General features: G+C 34.4%; 1 protein-coding gene across 2 annotated transcripts in view; it reads right to left on the bottom strand.

Annotated features, from left to right (window-relative positions):
• Positions 1-1,794: 1,794 nt before the first annotated feature.
• Positions 1,795-16,582, bottom strand: part of mkrn1 (makorin, ring finger protein, 1) — a 61,788-nt gene continuing 47,000 nt past the window's right edge. The window contains exons 6-8 of one of the 2 annotated variants that reach the window (XM_072267747.1): positions 16,127-16,237; positions 6,262-6,406; positions 1,795-5,498 (exon numbers count right to left, since the gene is read on the bottom strand). In XM_072267747.1, coding sequence (XP_072123848.1) covers positions 5,289-5,498; positions 6,262-6,406; positions 16,127-16,237 — 466 coding nt within the window. In that variant the 3' untranslated portion in view covers positions 1,795-5,288. The remainder of the gene's footprint in view (positions 5,499-6,261; positions 6,407-16,126; positions 16,238-16,582) is intronic. The other variant, XM_072267746.1, reaches the window with a different exon arrangement.

Below are 16,582 nucleotides of genomic sequence, written 5' to 3'. Positions count from 1 at the left end.
ATTACCCAGCATGTCCCTGTGGTAGTATCCTAGATGATATTAAACGTCTGTGTTGGAGCTACACACAAAGACACACTCACACTATATAGTACTGATCAAGTCTTAGGCACATGTAGAAAAAAATTCTGTAAAGTGTAGATGCTTTCAACAATAATAAAAAGTTTCAAAATATTAAAATAATTACTATAAAGAGCAGTAAAAAACTAAATCAAATCAATATTTGGTGTGACCATCCTTTGCCTTTTAAAATTGCATCAATTCTCTCATAAAATACACATCAGTGTACCTATGAAAATCGGCTGGTATGTTGTTCCATGTTTATGTCTGTCTTCTCCGGATAGTCCCAGTCAGCCTCAATAATGTGGAGATCAGGGCTCTGTGGAGGCCATACCATCTGTTCTTTTTACTGAAGATGGTTCTTTATGACCTTAGTCATGTGTCCTGCAGCACAATGAAGTTGGGAGGAATCAGACACCTCCTTGATGGTATTGTGTGATGGATACTGCTTGTACTTCTCAGCTTTGGGTTTCCATTAATTCTGACCAAATCACCAATTCCATTTGCAGAAATGCAGGCCCAAACCTGCAGGGAACCTCTGCCATGCTTCACTGTTGGCTGCAGACACTCATCCATGTACGGTACTATTCAAAAGTCTACAGCTCTTCTATAGACAACCCACCCTTTGAGCCAAAAGTTTCAAATTTTGATTCGTCAGTCCAGAATACTTGCTGCCATTGCTCAGCACCCCAGTCCTTGTGTTTTTTTGGTGAGTAAATGAGTCTCTTAATCTTTGTTTCCACTTTGGAGGAATGGCTTTTTGACAGCAACTATTCCATGAAGACCTCTTTTGATAAGACTTCTCAGGACTACAGAGGGGTGTACTTGGGTTCCAGTGGATTCTGAGAGTTCAGAGCTGAATGCGGTGCTGGACTTCTTCCAATTTAGAAGGGATGGTAGTTTGGTGCATCTGTTGTCTGCTGCAGTTTCTGTGGCTGACCACTGCATTTCTGGTCAATCTTGCTCGTTTCTATGTGCTTCTTCAGAAGAGCTTGGGCAGCACACCTTGAAACTGCTGTCTGCTGTGAAGTTTCTGCTGGGAGAGACCTTGCTGATGGAGGATGTCCACGTTGTGTCTTGTTGCTATGTTCACTCTTGCCATGGTGTAAGAATTGATGATTTGAGGTTAAACATCTGCCACACCTTCACCTTTTAGTTTGATTCCTTCTACACCTATTTCCATTTCAGTTAATCAGTTTATTTAATTCAACTCATTATTATCTCATTAATCATTAGAATCTGTTACCTTAGTTTAATCAAGCACTGGGCTATATACCTACAAAGTCATCATTTTTATTTGAAAAGTGGTCTATTACTTAATGTTATTTTCTTTAATAAAATATAAAAAATTCTCTAACTTTTTTTTTAGAAAATGTAAGTTTGGAAATCTAAAATTTGCCTTTTTCTATTAGTACACTAACACAGAAGACAAAAAAAATGTCTAAAATGAAATTTATATTAAAATAATCTAGGGTGCCCAAGACTTTTGCACAGTACTGTGTACATAAATACACACACACACACACACAGCGCATTCTGATACACCAGTACATTTTGGTTCAATTAAATGGCTGCCCCAATTAGCCATGGAAATAATTAAGAGGCATAACAAAGACAAACTACCGTTTAGCAGAGTAACAAATTATGCATTAATTTAATTTCAGAACAAAGTAGAATACTACCAAAACTACTGCAGAATTTGAAAATTATTAGTTCTAATAGATATTGACAGAAGAAGAATTTTGACATGTTCTTTTGATTAACTGTAATGAACAAACTCAGTTCAGACATCTAGTGCAGATAATGGGCTACCTTCAAAATAAAAACAAATTGATCAAAGATCACTGCTTTTTGAATTGGTATCCGTCGGTAACACAAGCACATGCTGATGCTATTTATAAACTGTTCGCTCCATAACGTCCAATGGCCATTTCTAGCATCTCCAAGCTGAATGCTTGAAACCAGTGAGCAAATGAGCAAACTGTTCTGAATTGTCTTACTGCTTATTATCATCAACTATCACTGACAAAAATCAGTGCTTTTTGAACACAAACACACGCAACTGACGCTATTTTAAAAGCCGATCACTCCAAGTGAGGTATAATATCTAACAGGCACACGAGTGTATGCAACCGACACTAGTTAGAAACTGTTCCGCAACAGTCTCCTGCCCCAATTAAGTGGCACGGTATCCCAAATGAAGGGAATCCTTCAGTCAGTGCTAGCCCTCAAGGTCTACTAATGAGGGATGTGGCAACAGAAATATTATTGAATGTAAGAGTGAGTGGATAATCTCCTACATGTTGGTGATGATCACTGCCTAGCATTTGTGTGGCACAAATATGACTTTTAAGGATGTGTCTGAATTATTTGGGTGTCACAGATGTGACTGTCAATTTCTGAGGAGGTATGCAATGAACCAATAACACGCTTCCTTTTGCCCTTAAGGAAAGAAAGTGATTCTTTGATTTAAGGTAACTTTGCCCTTGGACACAGCCAAGAATCTCCTACAGTCTGTGAATCTGATCACCAACCAGAATTATCTTTGTGCAAGGTATGACTACAACGAGTTTCCCCCCTCAATTTTATTTGACGTGGTTTCAGTGAGTTCCAGTAAAAATATTTTGTCAAATGCAATCTTTATTAAGTGTTTTCACTCTCATTTCACCTCCAAAGTTGCATGAAGGCTAAATAACATCTTAGGCCAAATGGTCCTGACAAACTCAAAGCAAATGGTGATGAGCAAGTTATTAGCGAATGCTTTCTGATAGCACTGTTACAACACATTCCATCACATTGCTGATGTCAGATGAAACAGTAATTCACGAGACTGAATTTATTCTTATTATTTTCTGAGTATATATCTAGGCAATTTTCCACAGGTACGTCAATGTTGAAACTGACAGCCATGGTTGGTGGACATTAGTGATCTTATCACAGGAAGACAGGAGTATCAAACAACATCCTTGTGAAATAAAATATCATTACTACATTGTAAAAGCTAGTAGAGCTACTGCCTCACAGTCAAATCTTGATTTCAGATGCCGTCCCCTGTAGGATGAATTGGCTACCGTAAATTTGAACTTCGTGTGTGGTGAATAAATTAAGATGCGAGCAAGTGGGTTGTTGATCGTAAATGCAGACTTGGTGTGTATGACTCTTTATGCCTAAAGTTCCCATTACTAACATTCAGTGGCCAGAAATTTAACTGAATCAGCCACAAAGATCTATTAGGTTGTGTATTCTGTGGAAAAATAATTTGCTTCTTGCCTCTCCAACGACTTTTCACCATCTTCAAGGCATATGCTGCTCCTCCATTAGGCTCTCAGCCACAATTCTCATGAAGAGAACATATTTTTCCTCTTAAATCCAGGGATAGAGGAGACAAACAACAAGGCTTAGAGCAAAAGATATTTATTTAGAAAAATGCTGTTTTTTTTTTTTTAACTCATATTATGACATTTTAAAGGGCATCTGTTCCAGCTGCATTTCCAGAGGTATGGGTAACTGATCTCAAACAGCTTTGGCAATCTACATTTACTTCCACTTTCATTGCCAAGATGAATAGGCTCACAACAGCAAAACCTCTTCACAAAATCAGACCTCTCGTGCAGTTCCACAAAAAGGGAAAGGGGCTAATTTGCATTATCACATATCCAAGTCATGCCACAAAACTCAGCTTCTCATGCTTTCATTAAAAATAATCACAGAATCCTAATATCCTCTAAAGGATAATAGAAACATGGATGCTAATTTTCAGTCTGCAAATGAGTTCATATTGTGCAGATACCATGAAGCCAGAGACCGAGGATGTGGAATTTCAATATATTTATACAAGGTGGTAGAAATAGGTACTTTTGACTGAATCTCATTCACTGACTCTCAGCATTTTCAACCCATCCATCAATTAGTTAACATGTGAGCATTTATAAAAGGAGCGAATAGTGGATGTTCATCTGCCTGAATCTGGAAATTTACACATTTAGCCTGAAATTGATGAATTATGAAATACTCACTGTGATCATTCTCAAACAGCAGATCAAATCAGTTTCACCAAGAACATTCTATATTTTAAGAATCAAAATGGAATCTGAAGTGAATTCAGTCAGATAAACTTGTGATAAGTTACAAAATGAGACGGCATTTTACAAAACACAGGGATAAATATGATAACTTCAGTAATTCTATAATTATTATTTTTAATCTAGATTAGAATTTAAATAAGACAACTAACATGGAAATGTCAGTCAGAATAGCCAATAGTTAATAAATAAAAAAACATTATATGGAATAGCTAACCTCACATTTTTGTAGAATCTGGTAGTACTATATCAAGTTATGTTTTATTTTTAAAATGTCATCAATTCATTTTATCATGGCAAACAACCTTTCTGAATTGTATACATAAAGTGGAATCTTAACAGTGGATTCCTTCTTTGAGACTAAACCACAGAATAATTCTGATTAACATCCTCTTCTTTCTGATCTATTAGAGTTTCTTTAAAAAATATTTTTGTATAATCTGAGTGCTGATTGATGACATATGTTCAAGAGGGAGTTGTTCAACCATACAGTACGTGGGAGCAAAAGTCCAGAAATGAAGCCAGCTCCTTACTTCAGTGGTGTATTGGTTCAGCTCCCTCACTTTCTACTCAGTAGCTCTTTGCAAGGTTCCTGAGCTCTATTAGCATACTATATAAAATTAAAAAAAATAGAAAGACAGGAAAAGACAATGGTTGTTAATCATAATTACTTTATACCCAGACTCTTAAAGGCCACTGACTGCAGGACACCCTCTTTAAAAACAAATGCAGAACGTGGATAGCGTGTCATATGGAATAACACAAGCTATCAGATGAATTAAGGTCTACGTGGTCCTTTGCTGATCTCAGGGTTTTGTAAGTGTTAATATCACTTTCAGAACCATCAAGGACAGATACCCAATGTTAGGTCAGGTACCTAAACCCATCTCTATTTCCACATGAATAAATATAGTTAGTTGCTATATTTATCTTACAGCTTATCACCTTGAGCAAAGCAAGTTAATTTAACTTACAAAGAACAAGTTTCTTTTTTGATGTACTACTGACAAAGAACTCCGCACAAACGTCCAAAGTGAAACTGCACCCAGAGTGCTTGGCCTGCCTAAGACAATATGGCACTGCCACAACACAGGAAAAGCTACTGTCTAAAAAAACAAAGAACAGACAGTCCAAAATCAACATTGGGTGCTATAGGTCAAATTCATAATAATCAACATCCATTTCATCATGGAACAAGTCCCACTCATCACCAGAATCTGAAAAGTCATCATCAGGGCCATCTGCTAAAAGCATTAGTAGCACTTCACCAAGCTCAAAGGTGACCATTTCGTCATCTTCATAGGAATCAGCACTTGCTCTCTCTTCAATGAAATCCCAGAAATGTGCCCTCCGCTGGTTCTGTGACAAAACATATGGTTGTAAACAATTCAAAAGCTTGAATTAACAACTAGTTGATGTTGAATTAGCCTCCAGGGTATATTGTTACCTTATTTTAGATTGGAGACTAAATAGACTAAATATATTAGTTACTTTGTTTCATTTTACCAACACCACAATGATAAAACTTAAAATTATGCTTTTTTCTCCCCCAGTCTGAACAGATACACTAAGACTTCTTTGATGTACTTCATGAAGTTGGTAGATGTCAAGAAACAACATAGTAATGAGATCAATGAAAGGAAATCATCTCAATTTTGCCTTCCGATTGTACTGGTACAAAATAACTCTAATGTAAATGAGAATGATTTAATATTTCCATGTTATGTTTAATAAATGGTATTTACAAATGAAATTAAAATATAATTTTCTCTCAGATAAAGAACAGAGCTTTTAACATATGCGGTTTAAATTATTTTATATTAACATACAATTTAGAATAAGGATTAACACATAATCTACATGAAAATGTGGATAAATATGAAAATCCACATCTATCATAGTTTTGTCCTACATCAGTTGGTTAGAAACAATAAGTGATGTAGCTCCAGATGCTCCATAATAGGTTCCAATTAGTTCTGAAGTAAGGTCAGCAATCTGAAACAGTTTCTCTCTCACTATCTACTGAGTGTTTCTGGGTTTTTAAATCTCCTTTTAACTACTCATACAAGCAATAACACAAGTAAACTTTCTTAAAACAGGTCACTTTTTATAATGTCCTTACCCGATATCTACCCATTGATCCAATTGGCTTCCTTTGTGGTTGAGGCTCTTCCAAGCGGCCATCAGGGTATGCATGCTTGTAGAAACAGTTCACCCCAAAGGGACAAGTCCCACGTCCCTGATCAAAATATCGACATGCTTTATTGCTGCAGAGCAAAAGGTAAATGTTTACTGAAAGCAGTTGTAGGAATAGCAACATTCATCTATAAATCAAGTCATTTTTAATTCACATTAGCATCCTTGTAGTCCTATCAGTAGTTATTAATTGCATGGGAAGCATTACCAACAATGAATCGATGTTAAGCACAATCAGAAAATGCCATCTATCCACTTGAATGCACTTTGGGGCCTTACCTGTATCATCAAGCTTACATTACATAACTGCATCTTTATACTGTGGAAACCAATTCCCTGAAGCCTCTGATTTAATATGGTGGCTTTAATAAGCTTGAGAAGGAAGCATCCATAACAATTTGACAAATCTGAAAATGATCCAAGTTCTGTTGTGTTGTTGGTTGGTGCTTGTGTATTCACAAAAAGCATCAATGTTGCTCTGATTCAAGTAAAGGCCATGGGAATCCATTTGATCTGTGCTGGAACTGGCACTTGGCTACAATATGGACATGAACTTCTCCAGGATTGTCAGCAGATTCTTATACTAAAGATATTGAAATCAACCCTTGCAACCAAATAATATACTGGCCATTTTACTGACTATCTCTTTGTTAGCATTTGATTTGAGTAGAATTAATTTCTGAGATTTAACAATATCATAGTATTGATTAATTTTATGTGATACAAGAGCAGAGAATGTCATAAAGAAATAATTTGTAATGAAGAATGTAAAGCTGAAGAGATAATGTTTCTTGGTCATTACTTGATTCATTTTTTAAGTCTGGGAAGAGGAAAAGGGAGGGATGGGTGTGAAAACTGAGAATATTTTCTCGGAAATTAGGGCTGAGAGTTCACACTACAGCAGATACATGTGATATTTCTGAAATTTATGAAAAATAATGTATAAGAGTGGAAGGAACTTGAATTTGGACTTAAAGTGGCCAGTTAGTTTACCAGCTCACATATCTTTGTGATGTGGGGAGAAATCAGAGCACCCAGAAGAAACTCATGCGGTCACAGCAAGAAAGCCAAAACACCACATAGCTGGTAGTCGAGCTCAGCATCCTGGCACCATGAGGCAGCAATTTTACTAGCTACACCCACTGTACTGCCATTTATAAACCAAAATTCCACTAATGCAGTAGAGGAATTTAAATTCAGTTAAATAAAATTAAGTGATAAATAAAAATAATCACATAAGAGCCCTTTCTGGTTCACTGATGTTTATTATTTGCACCCAGTCTGAGTATACAGTACATGACTCCAGAGCCGCAGCAATGTGGCAGATTCTGAAATTTTAGAAAGCCACACAATTCCAACAATTACCAAATTTGATCCTAGGCATGAGATTCAACAAAACTCTGCAAAAACACACCTCCAGGGACACCATTTCTAGACTGGCGATGGAATTCATGCAGTTGTTGGGTAGTGCAATCAAGCAGAGCTGAGTTATAATTATAAAATCACACCTTTCATCCAACATCTCCAAATTCACCACCATTTTGCACAGAGGGCTGAAGAGTTATACAATAAGGAATAAATAGCCCCAAGTGTCTTCATTATTAATTCTGCTTTACTGGATGTCATGACCTTCTGCACCCCCTGAACTGACAATTGAGGGCCAATAGAACTAGCTTAGTTCTGGGCATCTTGGCTGGCATGGATGACTTGGGCTGAAGGGTCGGTTTTGATTGCTATATTACTACTATGACACAGTCAACATCACCATTAATGGCAAAGCTAGCAGAATTCTGAAGGACTCAACTGCCAGGCTATCACTGTCATAGATGGTGACAGCCAAAACAAGCCACAGCACTGTCACAATGGTGAAACTATGCACTAGAACCAGCTTCTGTATAGTTACAATAGTGGAAAATTGCCCATTTGATCCTTAAGAATGCAGCTTTGTAAAGTTAGGTTGATACCCTATACTGAAGAACCAAATTTTATTTGATGGATGGCCCTCCTTGCTTCCTGTGTACAAAATGTTGGACAAAACTAATTGAATAATAGAAGAATTCATTGATAGTGCTATTAAGCACAACCTACTGACCCCTAGCTCTATGATCATCTTGGATTTCATACAGTCTCCAAAGTTCATTACAGACTTGGTCCAAAAAGCAGAATGTTAGAATTGAGACAAATTTCACTATTCAACATCAAGGCTGGATTCAAATATTTAAAATATAACCATAGCAAAAAATCAGTATCAAAAACTAAGAACATGGTTATGATTGTTGGAGGACAATTTAGTCTCCAGTAATTGCTGCAGGGGCTCCTCAAAGCAGAATTCTTTTTTTATATAATTTTTATTGAGTTTTCAAACTTGATTACATGAAATACTAATATCTACCCTCTCCCCTCCCCTTAACCCTTCTCCCCAATATATACCCCTACCTAAAAGAAAGAAAAGGAAAAAAAAAAGAAAGAAAGACTGCCTGGACATTGGAAGGTCTCCACATGCTCCATGGGATTCGAAATAAATTTAATATATTTATTTGTTACTTTCCCCAAAGGACCAACATCTTTATCATCGGAGCACCTAGATATGCCAACCTATCTTTTGTAAATAAGGGCGCCAAATATTCAAAAATGTATCATATTTATCTCTTAAATTATAAGTAATTTTTTCAAGTGGAATACAGCTAAAAATTTCATTATTCCAACAATCCATACTTAAATACAAATCTGATTTCCAAGTAACTGCTATAGCCTTCTTGGCTACTGCCAATGCGATTTTTATAAATTCTTTCTGGTATTTATTCAATTTAAGTTTCAGTTTTATCCCTACAATGTTACCTAATAAAAATAATATAGGGTTATGTGGATGTTGAGTTCCAATAATTTGTTCCAATAAAACTCTTAAATTTATCCAAAAAGGTTGAATTTTGGAACAAGACCAAGTAGAATGTAAAAAAGTACCAATTTCTTGATTACACTGAAAACATTGATCAGTTAAGTTTGAATTTAATCTATTTATTTTTTGCAGTGTAATATATAATTGGTGGAAAAAAATTATATTGTACTAATCTAAGTTGAACATTTATTGTATTTGTCATACTGTCAAGACATAGTCTTGACCAATTTGTTTCATCAATATTAATACTCAAATCCGTTTCCCATTTTTGTCTTGACTTGTGAATTCCTTGTTTAAGTGTCTGTTTTTGAATGAGATTGTACATAGAAGAAATAATATTTTAATTTTTCCTTATTGAATTAAAATTTCAATTCCATTACGTTTCGGCAAAAACATTGTTTGACCCAGTTTGTCTCTTAAATAAGCCCTTAATTGAAAGTAACAAAAGAAAGTATTATTTGATATTTTATAGTTATTCTTTAATTGTTCAAATGACATCAGTATACCTCCTTCATAAAAGTCTCCTATACATCTAATCCCTTTTTGGTACCAATTATATAAAAGTTGATTATCCATTGTAAAAGGAATAAGTCTGTTTTGGATCAAAGGTCTCCTTGCTAATAAAGATTTCTTTATTTCATCATCAACATTTATCTTATTCCATAGATCAATCAAATGTTTTAATATAGGAGATTCTTTCTTTTCCCGTAGCCATTTAGATTCCCATTTATATATAAAATCTTTGGGTATATTTTCTCCTATCTTATCTAACTCTATTCTAATCCATGCCAGTTTTCATTCGTCAAAGGAAGATGCAATAAATCTAAGTTGATTTGCTTTATAATAATTCTTAAAAATTGGAAGTTGTAACCCTCCTAAATCAATTTTCCATGTCAATTTTTCCAATGATATTCTTGACATCTTGCCTTTCCAAATAAATTTCCCCATACATTTATTTAACTCTTGAAAAAATTTCTGTGGCAGTTGTATTGGTAGTGTTTGGAATAAATACTGCAATCTAGGAAATATATTCATTTTTACAGCATTGACTCTACCCACTAATGTTATTGGTAATATCATCCATTTGTCAAGATCTTCTTGAATTTTTTTCAATAGTGGTAAATAATTAAATTTATATAAATCCTTTATATCATTATCAAGTCTTATACCTAAATACTTTATACCATTTATCGGCCATCTAAATTGGGTTGCTAATCTACGTTGACTGTAGTCTCCTTTAGTAAGAGGTAAAATTTCACTTTTATCCCGATTTATTTTATACCCTGATACTTTCCCATGTTCTTCCAATCTAGAAGATAGTTTATGTAATGAATGCAGTGGGTTTGTTAAATAAATCAAAACATCATCAGCAAATAAATTAATCTTATATTCCTCCTGATTAACTCTAAAACCCTTAATATCTGGATCAATTCTAATTAGTTCTGCTAACGGTTCTATCGCCAATACAAATAAAGCAGGTGATAATGGACAACCTTGTCTAGTTGACCTTTTTAACTGGAATGGTGTTGCAATTTGACTATTTGTCACTACTTTAGCGTTAGGATTAGTGTTTAAGGTTTTAATCCAGTTTATAAAAGGTACTCCTAACCCATATTTTTCTAATACTTTAAATAAAAAATCCCATTCCAATCTATCAAATGCTTTTTCTGCATCCAAGGCTTCTACCATACTCATTTCCTCCCTTTTTTGTGCCAAATGAATTATACTAAGTAGCCGAGTTACATTATCTGCTAATTGTCTATTTTTAATAAATCCTGTTTAGTCCATATGTACTAATTTTGGTAAATATTTAGATAATCTACTAGATAAAATTTTTGCTATTATTTTATAATCCGTGTTCAACAAAGAAATATGCCTATATGATGCTGGTTTTAAAGGATCGCCATCTTTTTTTCGCAATACTATTACAATCGCTGTCGAGAAAGGTTCTGGAAGTTTATGTGTTTTTTCTGCTTGATGTATTAACTCCATAAAAGGACAAATTAATAAATCTTTAAACTTTTTATAAAATTCAGGTGGAAAACCATCCTCTCCTGGAAATTTATTACTTTGAAGTGATCCTAAAGCTTCTTCAACCTCTTTTAATGTAAAAGGCATATCTAATCCCTTCTGTTCTTCTGAATTCAATTTTGGAGGTTATCTGTGATAAAAAATCTTTCTATCTCATTAACATCATTTTGTGATTCCAATTGATATAATTCAGAGTAGAAACTTTTGAAGGTTTCATTAATTTCTAAAGGTTTATAAGTAATTTTATTTGCACTTGTTCTAATTGCATTTATCATTCTGAAAGCCTGTTCTGTTTTCAACTGCCAAGCAAGAATTTTGTGTGAGTCTCTCACCTAATTCATAATACTTTTGCTTTTTCCGTTCGATATGTCTGAAGCGTATTATATTGTAACTTCTTATGGACAAGTTGTCTTCGTTTTTCTTCTATCATATGCCTTTGAGATTCTTTTTCTAATTTTGTAATCTCTTTTTCCAATTGATCTAGTTCTACCATATATTCCTTCTTAATTTTAGATGTATAACTTATTATCTGACCCCTCAAATATGCTTCAATCGCTTCCCATAATACAAATTTATCATCAACTGAATGAGAGTTTGTATCCAAAAAATTTGGATCTGTTTTTTCATAAAATCACAAAAATCTTGATGTTTTAATAATATTGAGTTAAATCTCCATCTCTAAGTCGCTTCTTCTTTATCCGTCATTATTATTGTTATTAATAAAGGAGAATGATCTGACAATATTCTCGCTTTATATCCATAAATATTCCATATTTATATTCCATATCTTGAATATTCATTGATAATAGAAAAAAAATCTATCCTTGAATAAGTTTTATGTCTGTTAGAATAGAACAAATAGTCTCTTTCTTTGGGGTTAATTCTTCTCCATATATCAATCAAATTTAAATCTTTCATCAATGATAAAGTTAGTTTTACTACTTTCGATTTTGTAACAGCCTTAGTTGGTCTGTCTAAGACTGGGTCTAGACAAAAGTTAAAAGTCTCCACCTATTAATATTTTATCATGTGCATCAACCAAATTCAAAAAAGCTTCTTGTATAAATTTTGCATCATTTTCATTTGGTGCATAAATATTCATGAGGGTCCATAATTCGGAAAAAAGTTGGCAGTGTATAATCACATATCTCCCCGCAGAATCAGTTATTATATTTTGTATTCTAATTGGTAACATTTTATTGATCAAAATTGCTACTCCCCTCGCTTTTGAATTAAATGAAGCTGCAACAACACTTCCCACCCAGTCTCTCTTTAATTTCTGATGTTCTGTTTCTGTTAAGTGTGTTTCCTGCAAGAAGGCTATATCTATCTTCATTCTCTTAATGTGTGTTAAAATTCTTTTTCTTTTCACCGGTCCGTTAAGCCCATTAACATTAAAACTCAAAAAATTCAATAAGTTAGTCATTATTCTTAACAAAATTACTCCAATCTAAAACATTACTTAACATCTCAATTCTCATAGTTCCTTGGGGAATCTCTTTAAACTTCACCATGTTGCTATGTGTTTCCCCCCCAATCAACCAGGCAAAAAGAAAGAAATAAAAAATAGATATAATATAAAAAGAAAAATAACAAAATACCCCCCCCCCACTAATGTTGTGAGTGAAAAAAACCACAACATTACTCCCCTCCATTTTGCGGGTTATGGCTGTTGCCACGATTGCACACATGAATCCCATAGCGATTGGTCAGTATTTCTTCCAGCTCCTCAGTAACAAAAAAATTTATAAAAAAATTTTTATATAAAAAAAAATTTAATGTCACTATTCCCAACTAATAGTCCTCAAACTTCTACATTTCTTCCCCTCTATCATATAGTTAATAATATAGTTATATATTCTTCCGCCTTTAAAAATCCACCAAGTCTATTCCCTGTCCCAGCCTTCATCTTTATCCATCTCGCTCCCCTAGATTTCTTCTTCTGTCTGGTGAATATTCAAAGATTCTCGCACAAACTTCTCCGCTTTCCAGTAATCATCAAAAAATCTTTTTTCTCCATGAGCCAAAAAAATCTTCAAGGTTGCAGGATAGCGCAGTATAAATTGATAACCATGATCCCATAAGACTTTGTTCACTGGGTTGAATTTCTTCTTTCTCTTCAAAAGTTCATAACTTATATCAGGGTAGAAAAAAATTTTGTTCCCTTCTGTCATCAATGGCCCTTTTCTATTCTTGGCAGCTTGGGCAGCCGCTTGTAGAATCCTTTCTTTGTCTTGAAATCTTAAACATTTTATTAAAATTGATCGCGGATTTTGGTCATGTTCTGGTTTTGGTCTTAGAGCTCTATGTGCCCGTTCAATTTAAATTGGCCAACCTCCCTCTTCCATTTGCAAATTTTCCGGGATCCATCTCTGAAAAAATTCTATTGGATTATCTCCCTCTGTACCTTCTTTAAGACCAACAATCTTAATATTATTTCTCCTACTAAAATTTTCCAGCACATCCACTTTTTCTAACAACCGATCTCTTTCCGTTTTCCAGGCAAGAATATTATTTCCTTTTTTTCCACTCTATCATTGATAGAGCAGAAATCAAAGCAGAATTCTTAATCCAGATATCGAGATATTTCATAAATGACCTTTCTCCATTATAAAGTGTGAAACAGAATATATGAGATGATGCTGTACTCAGTTCCAGTCACATCTCCTGATCCTGGAAATAAAATTCAAGCAACACAGATGTTCACCAATGGCACCTCTGCTCAATATTCAATAACTATTACTCAAAACAAAATATCATTATTCAGGAAATTAAACTGGACTATTATTGATTATAGAGGCAAGTCAGGCACCATTCATCAGGAATTCTTCATTACGACATACCTATATCCTCAAGCCTTTTTACTAGGTGCAGAAAAGAAGCCTAATAGAACATACTTTATTTGTTAGAATTGGTCAGACATTAGATCAACATCATCCAGGGAAAACCAACTTACTCGAGCAGCGCAAAGCAATACATCTTAAATATTCACTCCTTTTTATCACCAGTGCACAGATGCAGAAAGTTTTCCATCGTTAAACATTACAGCACTTCAAAGATTTTTCCAACAGTGGCTACTGACAATAATGCCATGCAAGCTGGAAAACAACAATCTTCTAACGAATGGAAGCAGTTGTAGGCCATTTTGCCTCTGGCATGACTTCCATCATTAAGATGAGCAGCAATTTTATATTATCATTGCTCCATATCCCCTAGCAATAACATACACACTGAAAAGCACTTTCAGAATTGTAAATGTTTCAAATGAAATCACCTCTCATTCCAGTAAACACGAGAGAATGCATGTAGTCTGTTTAATTTCTCCTCACATGATAATCCCAGGAAACAATCTGATAAATCTTATTTATATCACATTTATTGGCAAATATACCCTTCCTTGGGTAGGGAGACCAATTCTGTAAATAAACCCCAGTTTCAGTCCCACCATGATTTTATCAATTTTCAATAAAATGCTTTTCCTTGTAATCAAATCTTAGTACAGCAAAGGTCAAAATACTACTTGGTTCTCTATTATTTGTTGTACCTGCACCTTCTATTTCACTGATTTGTGTACAAGAACATCATGTAAAGTCAATCCCTTTGAACATCACCAATTCTCAACCTCTTACCAGATCAGTAACACTCTTATTTTCTATATTTTTATTAAACAAAGTAGTTACTTCATTTTTTCCATTTTACATTTCACCTGTTCACTCACTTGGCCATCCATATCCTCTCGAAACCAGTTTCCTCTTCAACACTCACATTACCACCCTGTTTTACTCCATCTGGTTCTTGCTCAAAGCCAGACACTACCTTTAGTTGCATGTACGTACAGTATGTGATCATACTTTGTCATCAACAGAACTATCTTGGAACTCCTTTTATTAATACTGTAAATATCTTTACTCTTGCACTGTAATAGTTTGAAAAGGAAGCTTTCTGCCTCCCTTTCAATGGCAACAATTCCAGTCTTTGGCGGTGATATACAAAATTTTAATATGGATATCAAGGATTCACAGTACATCCTCCCAGTCCTAACTAGATCATTCACACAGTTCCAACATACTGAAGACCCAAAGAATGTTTCTTGCATAAAATATGAATCAGGATTTGATACAAAATTTCCTCCAGGGTTAGGTACAGCATTTAGCTGATGTTCTACAGTAAATATTCTTCATTTCCTTGCACTGAGATCTTAACTGCATTTTGCATAAAGACCCACACTCAACAAATCAAAAAACAGCTTCTTCTTCTCTGCCGTGAATATTATCTCATTATCCTTTTTTCTTTTTGCACTACATATTTCGTAATTTATGGTAATTTTATTTCTTTGCACAATACTGCTGCTGCAGGACAATAAAGTTTACATTGTAGGATGGTGATAATAAACCAGATTCTGATGACATAGAACTTCTTGTATAGGAACAAAAGCTTCTACAAAAAACATGTAATGCTTAATGTACATGCATGGTTGGTTTAAAGTAGATGCTTTGGTGCTAATAAGAGAAAAACTAAGAGGGGTACATTTTTGACATTCTTCAAGTTCCAACTGCTTAAGCTAATGTCCACTTCTCACTTGTTTAGCTTGAGATACAGTCAACATATGAAAAATACAGGACAGGGCAACAAGAATGAGCAAATCTACACCCATTTACTGCTGGTCACTGACTTTATCAGCATTATAATTTTAGGCAAAATGAATTGTAAAGACTGCACAACTACATTTGCATTATTTTTTTCTGTACTTAAGTTTTGTATGGCTACATGAACATTAGTATTGGAAACCGAAAACATATCAAAAATAGTGACTGCAATAATATAAGCAACACTTAGACTGGAGACGTATCATAGTCAATTTTACCTCATTGCCTCTTTATACTTCTTGATAAGTTTTTGTTTTTCTTCCTTGTCTTCCACCCAATATTCACTAGGAATGACAAAATTTGATGTAATTCGACATTCCGGACAGGATCTGAAAAATAAAATGGTGAAAAATTACAATGGCAATACCATAAATTTATCTGAGATGTACAGGTAAGTTAAAGGAAGGCCTAATTTTCTACATAATCAGAAAACTGCTGAATATGTAACTTCACATAGAAACTGAAATTTTAATGATCAATTGACTTTAAATGGATAGAAGCACAACACAGTATTTGCATTCTGAACAATAAAACTGGAAACAACTAAATTAGGATTCCATCATTTGCTTAAGCTTTTAAATCACCCGAAGAGTGATAAATATATTTTGTCTTCTGGTTTTCCTTTTGATGAATTCATACTTGGTTTGAATCTTTTCCCATATTCAAGTAAACTT

The sequence above is a fragment of the Mobula birostris genome, chromosome 9, assembly GCF_030028105.1.
Source record: "Mobula birostris isolate sMobBir1 chromosome 9, sMobBir1.hap1, whole genome shotgun sequence".
Classification (NCBI taxonomy): Eukaryota; Metazoa; Chordata; class Chondrichthyes; order Myliobatiformes; family Myliobatidae; genus Mobula; species Mobula birostris.
The sequence above is the reverse complement of the archived record's forward strand: the minus strand, read 5'-3'. Positions and strand labels throughout refer to the sequence as shown.